This window comes from Calonectris borealis, chromosome 16 (assembly GCF_964195595.1).
Source record: "Calonectris borealis chromosome 16, bCalBor7.hap1.2, whole genome shotgun sequence".
Taxonomy (NCBI): Eukaryota; Metazoa; Chordata; class Aves; order Procellariiformes; family Procellariidae; genus Calonectris; species Calonectris borealis.
This window is the reverse complement of record NC_134327.1, coordinates 5,197,694-5,213,321: the sequence shown is the minus strand read 5'-3', so window position 1 is coordinate 5,213,321 and position 15,628 is coordinate 5,197,694. Positions and strand designations below refer to the sequence as shown.

The following is a 15,628-nucleotide window of genomic DNA, read 5'->3' as shown; positions in this document are numbered from 1 at the left end:
TATGTTAATAAGAGGAGAGAACCTTTTGGATGATACTAAATATTTGTATAAGTAATTTGTTTAAAAGTATATCTGATTGCACCTAGAAAAAACCATGATCTTATCTCTCTTTTACTTTTACACACTACTGAGATAGCCTTTTGAAATGTGTTTTAGAGCTTTCAATTTCCTCTGCATGTGTCTTTCTCCTGTGATTTTTCTCATTTGATTTTTCCTTGCTTCTTCTATATCATTCTCCTATCCAAGCTAGTTCACTTACACAATGAAATGAAATTTTTGCACAGTGGAGAGGAACCTTTTCCCTCTTCCTTGCTGACGTAAAACATCCAGCTGAAGTATTGATGACTTGTTCATGCAGGAGCATCTCTTCATACTTTCCAAAGTGTGATGCTTTTTCTGCATTAAAGTCAATGGCTTTGAACCCTCTTTTTTACCTTGTCGGCACTGGAAAAAAATTAAGGTAAATACAGAGGGATGTAGATTTGTGTTAGGGATAACTTTAAGCTTAGACTGGGTGGTTTATATATATCTACATGAGTAGCGTTCTGATCCTGAGGATAGTTCTACTGGGTGGACAAATTTTACTGACAATTGACAATTACAATGTGAAAGCGACTCTGAAGTCTCAGTGGAAGGAAGCAGGCTACGAGATGCCAAATTTGTTACTCTAACAAAGAGGAACAGAGACAGAGGGAAGGAGGATGGGAAGGAGTTGCTGAGGAATTTAAAAAATAGCTACTTAGTTGTCTCAAAAATAGAATTATCCACAAAATGTTTCATTGCTTGATCTGTGCAGGTTCATATACATAGCCCAGTTCATAGGAAGTTGAGATGAATATGCATTTGTTAGTATAAGATTAATTGCTTTGTAACATTGAATCTTTTTAATATAAAGAGTTAGGAGTTGCTTTTTCTTGTATAAAGAATATGAGTGAAGTGTATTACTAGTGAATTTCTGGCTTTGTACATCTTGCTATCTGTACATCACATCTCATTATCTTCAAAAACTTCCAGCTGACAATTAGCATCTGCAGTTTGGTTTAAAATAGTGGATCATCAGGGTAATTCTCTAAAACACAGTAGTGCTTGTGCTTTTTTTTGGCTTCCTGTGGTCACAAGATGAAACTTCCATGGTTTTTTAACAGAGAAATAAAAATATTTCTACTGAAACATGGAAGACTATTTCTCAATCTTCTGTTGAGAAATAGAGGCACCCAGGAGTTCAAAAGCAACTAAAATGATATGGCTGCTAAGAAACAGCACCATTATTTTGTTTGGATCTTCCACCCACAGCCACAGGAATGTGTCAGAACAGAAATGCTGTGCACTGAAGAGTCGCATGATATATGCTTTAATTTCTTTCATAAACCTCTGTAAAGAGCAGCTGGGCAGGCTGTCATACCCAGAATCCAGCATGTTACCCTAGCAGCTGTCAACCGCGTTTTTGTGCTAGCTTGCCGTTTGATAAGTGCAGTAAAGGCTCAGGCACGGAGCCTGTGTAATTTAGCAAGTCTGTAACTGCTGGACTGCACCATTTCTGAAGGCACCCATGTTCCTCCAGCCTTCAATAGTAGGAACATTTGGCCAGCTGTCTGAAGGCCCAGGTATTGCTAATACTTCTCTGGCTTGGGCTGCATCGTGCCATTTAAAGCAGAGTGGTACTTTTCTAAAAGTATCCTGCAAAGTAGTTTGAAAGACAAAGTAGTTTGAAAAACATTGCTTCTGAAACCTATAGCATCATGTCTTTGGGATTTGGAGCCTAGTAGGTGAGAATTTTTTTCTTTCTTTCTGTCTTTCTCTTTTCTTTTTTTTTTCATTTGTGAGCAAATGAGATTATTGAACTGCAAATGACACAGCTGCTTTGGGATTAAGAGAGTAAGAGGGCTTCAGAGTGTGCATGGGGTGGAGAGAAAGACAACAAGGAGCCTTTAGCTATGGGGGATGCAGCAGGAATAGAGGGATAAAAGATGCATGACAGCAGAAATGGATGGAAACAAGGAACAGAAAAATGCTGAGTAAAGAGAGCAAGTTTGGGGAGGAGTGGGAGAACATCAGCCAGCTGGCTGGGTTAAGCGTCTACTCATGTAAGGTATTTGTAACATATTGTGTTACCTGCAGGTTACGAGCTCAGTTCAAACAGAGGTCTGGGAAGGGATCTGCAGGAAAAGAGGGGCAGATGATACAGTTGTATTAAGCCCTTAACCCTTAAAGCTGCAACCTTTAAAGCAAGTAGAGACGCAGAGAGTAAAGAAGAAAACTGGTTTTGCTTTGAGTTTCCACAGAGAGTCTGTTATCCCCTTCCTAATAACTTTCAGTTCTGGTTAATCTTTATGCGCTTTTAGGATGGCTTAGTACACTAAGAGTTATTTTCCTGGGTGGATAATTGCTTCCCATTCCTTAGGAGTAATAGGTAACTGTGGAAATGAGATTTGCCCCCTTACATCTGGAAGAGGAAACCTCTTTGCTTTTTTTTCATATTTTGGCATAAGCCTTCCAAATCGCTGTCTAGATTACAAGGAAGTGTAGCAGTGTGACTCACACTGGCTGTTAAAGACCAAGAAGGAGATACGTATGTGATTATAAGGACATATTTTCAGTGTGTGCTGCTCAGGCGGAATACACCCACAATCCCAGTGATTTTCTGTTTATATATTTAGTGTCCTCCTTAAGCAGTGAGTGGAACAAATGTGACTGGAGAGTGTGAGTGTATAAGTGGAGGGTGTTTGTGTAGCTGAACAAGAGTTAGAGGGATTGTAATATTGAAAGTCGTGCTTAGCAGTTCTGTTAATTCATCCTTAACTGATGAGGGCATGCAGAGTGCAGTCATTAGCTCACAATAAATTTATTGCTGTCAGTCATCTATGTTCCTCTTGCTATTTTTACAGGGGGAAATAACTCAGAAAAAAAGAGTAAGAGAGATTGTTTTGGAGGATCCAGACTGGATTCAAAAAGTTGCTGTGCTTTTATGTAATCTGTTCTATGAAACATGCTGTATGGATCATATAACTAGGTCAAATTGAAATTGATGAGCTTATTGAACCAAATGCACATCAACCCATCTAGTTTCTGACTCCTCTATTCAGGGTAAAGACCCTCTTATGTTAGGGTCTCCAAGGGATGGGGTGCTACCTTCCTCCTCCATCACTTAGTGGGAGTTCTCACAAGAGTAGGTGTGAAATAGTCTGTTCCTAAATTTGAAAACTGCCGTTTGTCCAGTCTGAATAAGCAGATGATCCTGCTAGTGCAGCCACAGGCTTTTGAAGATGATGCCCTACATCTGACCAGTATATATTTAACCCTTTTATTCAAGATCTATAGTTGGTATATGTCAGTTTTCTTTCTTGCATGCTGGCTCCTCAGGCTGAGCCTCAGGTTAGTGCTTTGCGCAAGAGTCACCACCCCTTATACCGTCAATACCGGCCTGTTTCTTTTTGCACCGTCTGCTCTGTCACACGCACTGTGATCTCCTGCTGGGGGGGCTCCTCCTGCCCTGCACTGGGGGTTTCCACAGCTCAGGTGGTTGCAAGTGCCTTTGTGCGAAGGATCTCACTGTATAAACCCAATCTCTCACCCACGCTCAAGAGAGCAGTAGCCCATTTTAGAAATTGCACTGCCAGAGAAACCCCCATTAGATTATTTTTTCCTCAGTTTATTTTAGGTTTGCTGTTTCTCTTATGTTCTGTTGGCACCCCAGTGCCAGGTTTTGGTTTGCGGTGAGGTGAAGGTACAGGCGGGCGCTCTGAACCACCCTGAAATTGTCATTTGCGAACAGCACACAAAGTGTTAAAAATCTTTTTTTGGATCCAGAAGGGACATATAAAATAGATTTCTTCTCCCTTTATGTGTGAGAATGATTAAATAGGTTAAAATTAAGGTAAAAACTTGATGAAAATACCCCTCCAGAGTACCTAAGGAAGTAGTTGAGACAGCCTATGAACCATCAGTGATTATCTCCAGGAACCTATGGCTTTAACCTACATGATTAAAGCAGGGCAGAAAAACACCTGTCTTTTAAAGAAGAAAAATAAAAACTCAGTGAATTATAGACTTTAGTGCTTATAAAAATATTAAAACAAATTATTTAGCAATTTAATGTGATCATTTGGAGGATAATAAGAGAATCAAAATTAAAAAGTCGATTTTCCAATTACAAATCTTGTAAAATTAATGTAATTACTTAACAGTTAGGATAACTGTTCTTGCAGAGAATGTAGATAAATGAAACACAAGTAAATAGTAAATTCTTCACAAGGACCATTTCTGTTTCCTTTTCCACTTAGTCAATGCTTTGACCGTAATCACTGTTTATATTTTGCTGCTTATTCTTCCCTCAAGTAACTTGTATTTAATAGCTTCTTGACAAGCATTTCTCATGTGTAGAGCTAATTCCAAAGTCATATCTCTGTCCATTATAATTTCTTCAATTTCCCTCCCTCAAACACCCTGTCCAAACTCCTGCTGGTGGTGTTTCCCCCGGGCGCTGGCTGGATGCAGCCCACCTTTTAAAACCAAACGGTGTCTCAGAGTTCTGACGGCTATTTTGGACTGTCATGAGTCTGTGCCTAATCTGGCTGTATTCCCAAGTCACACCGAAACCCAGCCCAGGCTTGGCTTACTTCCCAAGAGTGAAGATCAAAGGAGGTAAATCATGGGCTTTGTTTGATTTTGGGGGTGTTTTTCTACCAGGATGAAGCTCGACCCACAGCTGTACTGGCTGGGGACGGTGCCCTTTGGTGCTTGTCAGCAGCTGTGGGGAGGAGAAGGATAAAAGGCCCTGTGGCTGTGGACTTGGAGAAGAGGGGTGGAGGCACGACCAGGCACGCAGCACTTCTGATGCTTGTTACTTACTGACTATCGATGTATGCTCTTGGTTTTGCCATCAGGAGGATACAGGGTTAGATTCTCCATCTCTGTCACTTTTCCCCATGTTTGTATCCTCAGGGAGAGGGGGAGAAGATGCTCAGGTGCCACTCAAGCTTCAGAGGTCTTGCTTTCTTTCCTGGAATGGAGCAGCAAGTTGATTTTATTATTTACTTTTAAAATAAGCAGCAAAGAAGGTTATCCTAGTCTGTTTGTTCTCTTTTGGATGTAATTATAAAACTTTGTGCTTGTTTATTTCTGGCAAGTTTGTAACTAGGGACATAGTGGGTGATAATGGAAGATTTTAGTTTTTTTACTAATCATGAGGAAGGCATGAGACAAGTATTGAAAAACTATTACTCCATCTCAAAAAAAACCCCCAACTTACCCCAAACTGCTTTTCTATAAGTACATGTGGAGAATGATGGATTATGTGGGTTTGGGGTTTTTCTTTTTTATAAATAACATGTAATTTTCAGTATGCGTGCATCTTCCTGGATGCATGTGTAGACGTAGAGGAAAAAAACACCGAGAAAACAAAATAACATCAGTGAAATGACCCGTAAGTTAGACAGTTTTAACTGTCAGTACCTCATGGCTGGCCCGTCACTTGGGAAGACACTGCCTCTTTCGGGAAGGTGGTTTAATGAGCAAAGTTGAGAAGCCAGGGAGGATTCCAGACCCTTACAAGATGCTGGGCCTAGGAAATGAAGGGACTCTGGGGATACCAGTAACCCCCCTAAAAGAACCCCTGAGAGCTGACACATCTTCAGGAGACAATGAGAGAGACTGCAAAAGGGCAGCATGTTTTTCAGCCCCGAGAGGATGGTGGCAGGGATAGATGACACGTACCACAGCCTGCAAAAACTGCTAAGGGCTATGATGAGGAAAAGTGTGTAATTCCACCCTTTGGTAGAATTTGTATCTTTTCTGTGTCTGGATAATGATATTTTTATTGTGAAGAAATTGTTCAGGGGACGCACTGGACAGCTTATCACTCCTTCCCAGAATGATAAAGTGGGAAATATGCTAGAGGTGTTGCACTAAAATGTAGCAAGAAAGGCACTTCTGGGATATTCAGTCAGAATGGCCAACTGGCACGTTTCTGTGCAAATAGCAGTCAGAGCAGAGAGCACCAGAGCCACAGGAGGAAACCAAGAGAAATACAAAGGGATCGGAGTACTCTTTGCACTGTAACATAAAAACATTGTAAATAGTCTTGAATTAGCACTGAGAGAGCTAGAATTTTGCAATTTATTAGAGAAGACCATACTGTGTTTTGAGTGAGTGGTGCAGAGGCTCAACACTGCTTGAAATATGGATCTTTAAAATACTTTCTTGTACTGATTCTTACACTATAAATGAGGCAGACTTTTTATGATACAGCCCTATAGAAATTTTAAAAATATCTTAATGTAGGCATCATGCAGTTATTTGTGAATTTTGCAGGTTAAATATACTGTGAATGTATTAAACAGAAAATAAACACTATTTTTTTTGGTCAAATATATTGGAACTCTTCATTTTCTAATCTTGTGCTAGTGTCATGATGTACTTCGTTGCTGAAATCTGCAACTATTCATTCAATGAATAGTGGATGGAGGTAAAAAATGATTGTGGCATTACATTCCTGTCAGTAAGTGCCTGAAGTGAAAACAAAAAGCCTTAAAAATAAGTCTGATTAATATTTATAAGTAACTTGAGACCCCCCTATTAGATGCAGACTTGAACTCCATTAACACTTGGTTCATTGAGGCCTGGCATTTATACATATTGAGGTTGCTGACTTAGATTTCCAAGGTCTGTCTTATGGAATATTTTGAGCTTTTACTTGCTAATCAGAATTAAGCACACATGGAGACGACTGAAGTCTCCAATGCCTGGTAATCACAAATTACTGGCCTTTCAATTGCCAAGACTAGTATATTGCTATAGGTGTCTTTACCCTATACATTCACCTCACAAGTTAGACCACCCAAAAGGATTTGAAACACAACAACATTCCTCCAAAAGGACTTGATTCTTTTGAATATTTTTTTCTGAACCAAAGTTTAACTAGCCTCAAAGTTCAATGTTTTGCATTCCAACTCCAGGCCAAGTTTGGAAGTGGCCGATTCTTATAAGGAACGAATCAACACCTTCGTTAAAAATTTCCTCATACCTGAGGATTTTGTAATAAAAATGTTATGCCTTCTGTAAATATCTTGGGTAAAATGTAACGGGCAGGAAGAGCAATAAATTAATTGGGCATTTTTGCCAGTTTTATAGGGTCAGCTATGTCGAAGTGTTATTACAGTTACATTAGTAACGGTTTTGTCTGTATTTCTGTGTGTATACACACACACACATGTATATAAATATATACTGTAAATGGTAACTGATTTATGTATATAGACCAGAATTACCAGCGTAATCTGTCCATTCCCAGATAATATAATTTCATAAATATGACAATCCAATGATTCACACTGCTTTGTGATCTATAAAATTGTGGATTACTTTTGGGTATTAATTAACAGTGATTTCTGTCATTGTCAGATATAATAGAAGGGATATTGCAACAGCAGGATCTGCGAGGCTCTGGGATGCTTTGTTCTTCGTAGCTTGCCAGGGCACTGTCATTTATCTCGACTCAAAACAAGCTTGGTTGGTTTCTGTAGTGGCGTTTTTGGAAAGGTTGGTGGATTATCAATAGTTACTTTAGATGTACATGCCAAAGGGAAAGAAATGCAGAGGAAACAGTAATAAAAAAGAGGTTTAGATTCCTTTGTGAATTTTGTTATGAATTGTAAAAGGGCACAGCAGTCAAATCAAATTGATGTTTGACAGTCTTGGGAGATGTGAATTGTCCTGTGGGAAGTAATGAGGGCTGATTGTCAGAGCTTCGGCTACTAATGCACAGACCAGAAATATTGCTCTCTCTTTGGACTTGGGTTCTTTTCTCTTCTATAGCCTCTGTGAGTTTTATTCGTAGACCTTGGGGAGGATTTGAAAGACGAGGGGAACAGTCCACTGAGGTTTAGCAGAACAAAAGAAATCCAAATGTTCTAAGATATGGAAATGCAAAAATGAACCCCAATTATCTATGTAGTGACAGTGTGCAATATCTATACTATTGTTAATAATTTATTGTCCTTATGTCCTGGATTAGAAGACTTTAAAGATTCATTAGGATTGACTTTCTTCTTTGGGGATGCTCTTAGGTATTTTGAAGATTGAGCGCTGTAATTTGGGAGAAGACACACTGCCTTTTTCAGATGTAGAGGTTCAATTCATGCTTCAAGCACAAAACTAAACCCAGAATTAAGTAGGAACCACATAATCTCTCTTACAAATTTGTGAAATGCCTTTGCTAAAGTGCCTCAGTACTTGTCCTTTCTACTTCAATTTTTCCTTCACATTCTATGAGAAGCAATTTCTTCATCACAGTCTTGTGTTCCACTTCCAACTCACACATCCAAATTATCTGTGGGCTGCAGCTTTCCTAGTGCCCTGGCACTCTATCCTGCAAAATGCTCTTGCACAACAGGTCATTGATCTTCTACTCTAGCTTGAAGGTAGCTGAAATGTCAATATAGCTTCTAGCCATTTTTTCCTGATCTTTACTCCAATGATGTATGGATTATAATACTGTAAATGTATTCCCTAATCATAGGGTAAGGATTAGAGATCTGTAGCATGGGAATTCTTCCCCCAAATTGAAGCCATATCCTAAATTGGGAAACACACCAAGCCAGCTAATACTGTACTTTCTGGCTCTCTGTGTTGCCTGCTGTATTTTCTAGAAACAGTGAAGTTTATATCATTAAAAATAATAATAGAATTACTCAGCTGACTATATCCCCGAGAGAGTAAAAAGGCAAGTATGCACATGCATTGCTTCAGTAAGAACAACACTAAACATTTGAAAATTAATATATCATGCAATATAAAAAACAATCTTGGCAGGAACAATTACAGTTTATTGCACACCTCTGTCCACGTTGGCAGTAGCAACCACTGCTAAGTCATAGTGTCCTTCATCTGAGGCCAAATCTCACTGGTGAAATACAGATTCTAAGTCTAAGAATATGCAACAAAGGGAAAGCGCGGATCTGCTTCCTTAGCTTTAAGTAAATGAAGTGTTTTAATGGCAATAAGGATGTGGCATAGCCAGAACCAGAAACCAGGAATGCTCTGTTTCAGGCACGTGATGATACCATTTAACTCGTAAAACTGCATCTCCGAATCAGTTCACCTATTACTGAAATGCAGCCAGCTATGAAAGGAGATGTGACTAATGGCTACTGCAGTGACGGCCCGGTGCAGCATCGAGGGGCAACCAGCTGCTGGAGCTGGATGCTACTGCTACTGGATGCTGAGTTTTTAAAGTTGCCATTTAATCTTTGTTGTTTGGATGGTCTGTCTTCTTGGTTGGGAGGCTGGAGTAAAAATATGGATGGGATATGTGGATATACAGGATATGTAGGTACCTGGATTGTAAGGTATCTCGTTAGTGGCTGTTCAACATAAAAAATGAAACAAGAGACAAAACCACTAATAAATCAAATCCCCAGATACCCAAACCCTGGGGAACAAGAGATACCAGAGACGATAGCAGAGACCAGACGTGTCAGGAGAGGTTCATCCAGAACGTTGCAACTTATACGAAAAGGGAAAATAAGGTTATTATGGGTCTCACAGGAAAGAATAAACTTCTTATAGCATGTGAAATTTATTTTGCGATGTTTAAGGGAAGGGCGAAAGAGAGGGGTCAAAGTGGATCAGGGAGGAATAAGTGTAAGAAAATGGAGAGGAGGGGCATAAAAGAGTCTGGTTGTGTGTCAGGATCCTTGTCTGACTGAGCTCTGTGTCTGATCGCTACAGCCTGTCCCATCTCTTTACTAAACTCAGTTGCTAGCTGATTTTGATGTGATCTTGCTTTCCATTTGGTGTTTATGAGTGTGGGGGCAGATGTGATTTGTTAGGGGACTTCTGGAAAGACCCGAGGTCCAAGCCAGTGCCTGGATAAGGGATGTATAGGGTTTGGGCACAGATATTGCACAGACTTAGCCCATGCCAGTGTTTGAGGGGTCTGTAAGTACTGGTGTGTTTGTGAGTCACATGAGTGATGGTGTGTGCATGTTTCACTAGCAAACTTCGGTCCTCATCAGCTGGGCAGGAGGAGGAGGATCAGACCGTCTTTAGTTGTGTTTGTGAGTGCCACGTGGGTGCTGCTAACGCACTGCTGTCTGTGAGGGTCTGCGTGTGCATCGGCACCTCTGGCGTACAGACGCGGGCTCACTACCGGCTGGACCTGCAGATGGGAGCAGCACGGGTGGCACCTATGGGACTGGGACGGGAGGAGCCTCCTGGGTCTGAGTGTGCACCAAATGCAGCTCTCGTGGATGGGGTGGAGGAATCCCTGGGACAGGAACCCTCCAGTTCCACTCTCTGTAACAACTGATACCAGTTATAGCAAGCAGAAGAAAGTTTTACCCAAATCACAGATCCTGCTTTCTACAGCAGCCAGCTTCCTACGTAATTTATGAAATCTGAGGAAATCTGAAACTAGGGTGCTGTGAGTTGAAGTCTGCTATATTTGCAAATCCTTAGTAGATAAGACTAAAATGCTCCACAAATGAAGCATTAAATAGTGCTGTATTTTTAAACTTGCAAAGACTTTCGAATACTGTGAGCAGTAATTTTTGCATTCTAACTGGTTTGGCTCCTTGCTCTCCCTAGGGGAAATGGAAGAGTTAGAAACCCTGTGGCTGACTGGTATTTGCCACAACGAGAAGAATGAAGTCATGAGCAGCCAGCTGGACATTGACAACATGGCAGGAGTGTTTTACATGCTTGCAGCAGCCATGGCACTCAGTTTAATAACCTTTGTCTGGGAGCACTTATTTTACTGGAAACTTAGATTCTGCTTCACTGGAGTCTGCTCAGATAGACCAGGATTGTTGTTCTCAATCAGCAGGGTTAGTATTACTTTCATTTTCCCCCTTCAGGCAACAAACAGAATAAACGCTACCTCCCTAAAACATTATCTTTCCTTTTATTCCCACTTGGACATTTGAAATACATGTTAGAGCATCAGTGTGATGCTCTAGAGTAGTCATTGGGCTTAGGATGTACTTGCATTCCGTGGGAAGTCTTTCCTCCATTGGATTATTCTAGTGTATGAGTTATCATATGCCAGGATAATCAGTAATCAGATGCTGAAAAAAAATACATTTAGGGGAAATTTTGATGAAGAAATGGTAGAGCTGCTCAGATGCAGGAAATGGATTAATTTCCACAAAAAAATCCAAACAAAACAAATACTAAATTGATGACAGACATTAGCTCTCAGTTTTGTGTATTTCTTAAACAAGTGGATTTTAAGTGATAAAAATACACTGGAATATTTTTATAAGCTTTTCTTGATAGCAAACTTGAATAAACCATATGAGAAAAGGTCAAACACAAGTGACATTTATGTTTGGTTAGACAGGTTTTAATGATAACTTTACCAAATGCAAATTGGATTTACATATCCAAATAACTGATACTTGTAGTAAAATAAGAGAAATATGTGCTTGTTCTTATATTTTTGATGAATTAGTTGGGTTTTGACTTTTTTTTTTTTTAAACACACAGCACTTTCATTAGTAATTGTTTTTGCTGGATTTTTTCTATAGCTGAGGAAAATTGAAAATGATACTAAAATGCTTAATTGCTTTAAAATGTGCTGAAATTACCCTGTTGAGTAAATTGGATTGTATTGGAACTGCATTAAAAATACTCTGCCCTACCCAGTTGGGGATTGTCTGGAAAAGCATATACACTTTAACCTCCACATTTTACAGTTGAACTTTATACTTTTGGCCTTTTACATGTGAAATTCTCCTAACCAATGTGGGGGAAAAAAAAGTACTTATTTCAAAGGCAAATTTCTGACAATTACAAAATCACAGGGTCGGAAATGTCAACTGAGCTCACAGGAGTGACCGAAGAGGTTGGAGTTAAAAGATGGGCTTCAGCCTTTTGCTCAAAATGAACTCAAATTCAGGCTTTAGAAAGAGCTGGGATTTTTTCATATGTACTAGGATATGAAACAGAAAAGCTAAAATACAATGACTAGAAGCCTTTTTATTTCAGTGAAAGTGAAGAGTACCGTAACTTCCAAGAAAATAGCCCGACTGCAGGTTGTTTAGAGGGGTAACTTAATCACTGGTTTAAAATAATAGAGTTTCCATTACTGAAGGTTAGTTACATTTTGTGATGAGACTAGGGAACCTGTTGGGGTCCCTTCTAATCTTGTTTTCCGGAATAAGCAGGGGAGGCCAACACGGACCACTGGTTTGTAAAATACTGGCAATTTTTCTCCTTTACAGTTCCAACAGATACAGCAGAAATTATTCTTCCATATCGATGTAAGGAAATGCTAAAAGGATAGATATGTACTTTTAATCTTTCCAGTCATTAGATAAGCAGTGTTTAATTTTTCTTTATTGCTAATTAGAAGTAGAATGGAAGTATTTAAAATTTACACTTAATGATTTCATTTCTTTTATATTACTCATATTACAGGGTATTTACAGCTGCATTCATGGAGTACACATTGAAGAAAAAAAGAAGTCTCCTGACTTTACTTTGACCAATTCCCAAACCAACATGTTAAAACTACTGCGAACAGCGAAAAATATGACCAATATCAATCCTTCAAGAATTAACTCCCCCAAAAGAACAGCTGATTTTATTCAGAGGGGTTCCTTGATTATGGACATGGTCATGGATAAGGGAAACTTGATATTTTCTGATAACAGATCCTTTCAGACAAAAGAGAACTTTTTTGGTGACAACATGAGTGAACTGCAGACACTTCCTGGCAATCGACACAAGGACAATCTTAACAACTATGTTTTCCAAGGTCAGCATCCTCTCACACTGAATGAGTCCAATCCAAATACAGTAGAGGTTGCAGTAACAGCAGAAGCAAAAGTGAACTCCAGACCCAGGCAACTTTGGAGGAAATCTGTTGAATCTTTACGTCAAGAATCTGTACGTCAGAGCCAAGGTTCCCAGAGAGAAAACGGGTCAGATGAAAACAGGCAGCTTTCAGTGAAAAGCCAAAGATACCTTCCTGAAGAGATTGTCCATTCAGATGTATCAGAGACATCAAGCCGAGCTACTTGCCATATGGAACCTGAAAACAACAACAAGCACCACAAAACCAAGGACAATTTTAAAAAAAGGACAGTAGTATCAAAATACCCAAAAGACTGTAGTGAAGTGGAACTGACATATCTGAAAACCAAACAGAGCTCTCCACGGGATAAAATCTACACAATTGATGCTGACAAGGAGCCAGGATTCCGCTTGGACACACCTCAGTACATCGAAAACATTGTCCTTCCGGAAACTATAGAGTTTCCTGATGTTTATGAAGATCACAATGACAACTATAGGAAAGCAGAACATGCTAACAGGACTCCCTTGCATAATGAAGACAGTCTTCCAGATAATGACCAGTATAAACTTTATGCAAAGCACTACACTTTAAAAGACAAAAATGCTTCCCTAGTTGACATGAATGATAGATACAGACAGAATTCCACGCACTGCAGGAGCTGTCTTTCCAATTTGCCCACTTACACGGGACACTATTCAAGCAGATCTCCCTATAAATGTGATGCATGCTTGCGGATGGGGAACCTCTATGATATTGAAGAAGATCAGATGCTGCAGGATACAACGAACTTATCACTTCCTGAAGAAATATATGAGCATAGTTGGTCACAAAATAATGCTCTGCAATATCATAAAAAAAATAAGTTGAGAATTAGCAGGCAACATTCTTTTGATAATATCACTGATAAATCCAGGGAAATTGATATTGGAAGACCTTCTCGTAGTATAAGCTTGAAAGAAAGAGAGAAATTTCTACAAAGTAGTCCATATGCAAGCATGTTTAGTGTTCCCTCAAGCAAACTGTTGAGCAACAAGGCCTCACTTTTAACTCACGCTCTAGAGGACAGTAAGCGGAGCAAGTCCCTGTATCCTGTTCACCCAGATGATAATCCCTTCCTGCACTCGTATCGTGATGACCAGCACTTATCTCTTAGGCGAAGTCCAGCTGATCTTTATAAACATTCATTACCAACAAGAGGAAGAAATGATAATTATTTAAGGTCATCCATAAAGTCTACAGCATCATACTCTTCCAGGGATGGTCGGATCCATAATGACATGTACATTTCAGAGCATGTTTTGCCTTACGTTGCAAATAGGAATAGCTTGTACTCAACTCCAAGGGTTTTAAATTCCTGTAGCAATAGACGTGCGTGTAAGAAAATGCCTAGCATTGAATCAGATGTTTAAATTTTCCACAAACACTTTATCTATAGGGAAAAAATAGTTGCCACCATCTTAGAGGGAGAATTTATCCTTTAACAGTATCCTGCTATGGTAAATGATATGTAAACCTCTCCCTTTCCCAGTGTACTTTTGTACATGAATAGGTAAACTAGTATGCTCTTAACTATCCTTTTAAAATATGTCTTGTTGAAAAGGATAAAAAATAGCCATTTATGTATACTTTATATATAAATGGCAAGCTGTACTGAAATAGCCCCAATATATGTTGGCAACTATGCTGTTTTGTATCTAATTATTTTACTATTTCGGTTATTCTAATTTCTGTTGCTAAGTATCATTCAATGTACTTTTGTCCTTAGAAATGTTTAATGATTTTCTAGTACTGGATAAGCAATATGGTATGCATGTAGTATGACACAGACAAAAAGAATTAGGAATGCATTTGCACAGTTTCAAAAGTAAGACTAAAAGAGAACAGAAAGCTAGACTTTCGAAAATATATTTTAGCTTCATAATAATTTTCAAAGCCAAATAACAATAATAAAAAAAAACCCAAACCCCGGGACCTTAATAGACAAAATACAGTGTGTTAGCACAAAATTAGTATGTTCATTCTAGACTGATAGAAAATAAATGAGAAGACTGTAGGCCCAAACATGTGAACTGCTGTGTACCAAAAGGAAGCCCCATGGATATTGGTCAATGTACAAATGCTTTTCTTATATTTCACATGCACTTACCATTACAAACTAAGTTCATTGAAAAGTCTGCAGTCATCTTGTCAGAAATTTCACAGCTGCCTAATCCAGAGTATATATTTTTAGATATCACTATATGGCACTTACTATGGAGCTGTGGACTTTATTAGTAACCTTGAGGCCTAATGTGTACTTAAGTTTGCATTTGCCCCTTACTGGTGATTACTCAGGGCTGTATAGTATTTCTTTTATTCCTTCACTTCCCAAACCAAACACCAACCCACTATAGTTCTTTGTTCATAGTCTATTAGTGACATCTAATTAATTGTATGTTAATAGTATTAAAGCTGTTAATACAGTATCAAACACCGACAGCCATACGTTCAGTGTAATCAGTGAGGAGCGCAATACCGTTTATTTGCATACACAGTGAAGGATCAACACCTTTTGAGGGACTTCTTCCTTACAGAATATTATGCATATTTGTTGAACATCAGACCATTTTTTTTAACCTCTCCAATCAAGTCTGTTATATAAATCGAATATATGCACACATAACGAAGGAACAGTATCTTTATTATCACTTACTGGTATACAAAGCTATTCACATAACAGGGGTGCATTGTTATATGACTTTTACTTCTAGTAAAGATCAATCAGATTATTTCACAAATAAAATGTCTGCTACACACCCCTCCTCACCCCCACTGGGAAAAAAAACCCAC

At 39.0% G+C, this 15,628-nt stretch overlaps 1 protein-coding gene across 1 annotated transcript in view; it reads left to right on the top strand.

Annotated features, from left to right (window-relative positions):
- The window catches only part of GRIN2A (glutamate ionotropic receptor NMDA type subunit 2A), a 178,109-nt gene extending 163,381 nt beyond the window's left edge, over positions 1 to 14,728 (top strand). Inside the window, exons 11-12 of the mRNA XM_075164947.1 lie at positions 10,585 to 10,823; positions 12,418 to 14,728. Of these exons, the coding sequence (XP_075021048.1) occupies positions 10,585 to 10,823; positions 12,418 to 14,208 (2,030 nt within the window). The 3' untranslated portion in view covers positions 14,209 to 14,728. The remainder of the gene's footprint in view (positions 1 to 10,584; positions 10,824 to 12,417) is intronic.
- The last annotated feature ends 900 nt before the right edge of the window (positions 14,729 to 15,628 follow it).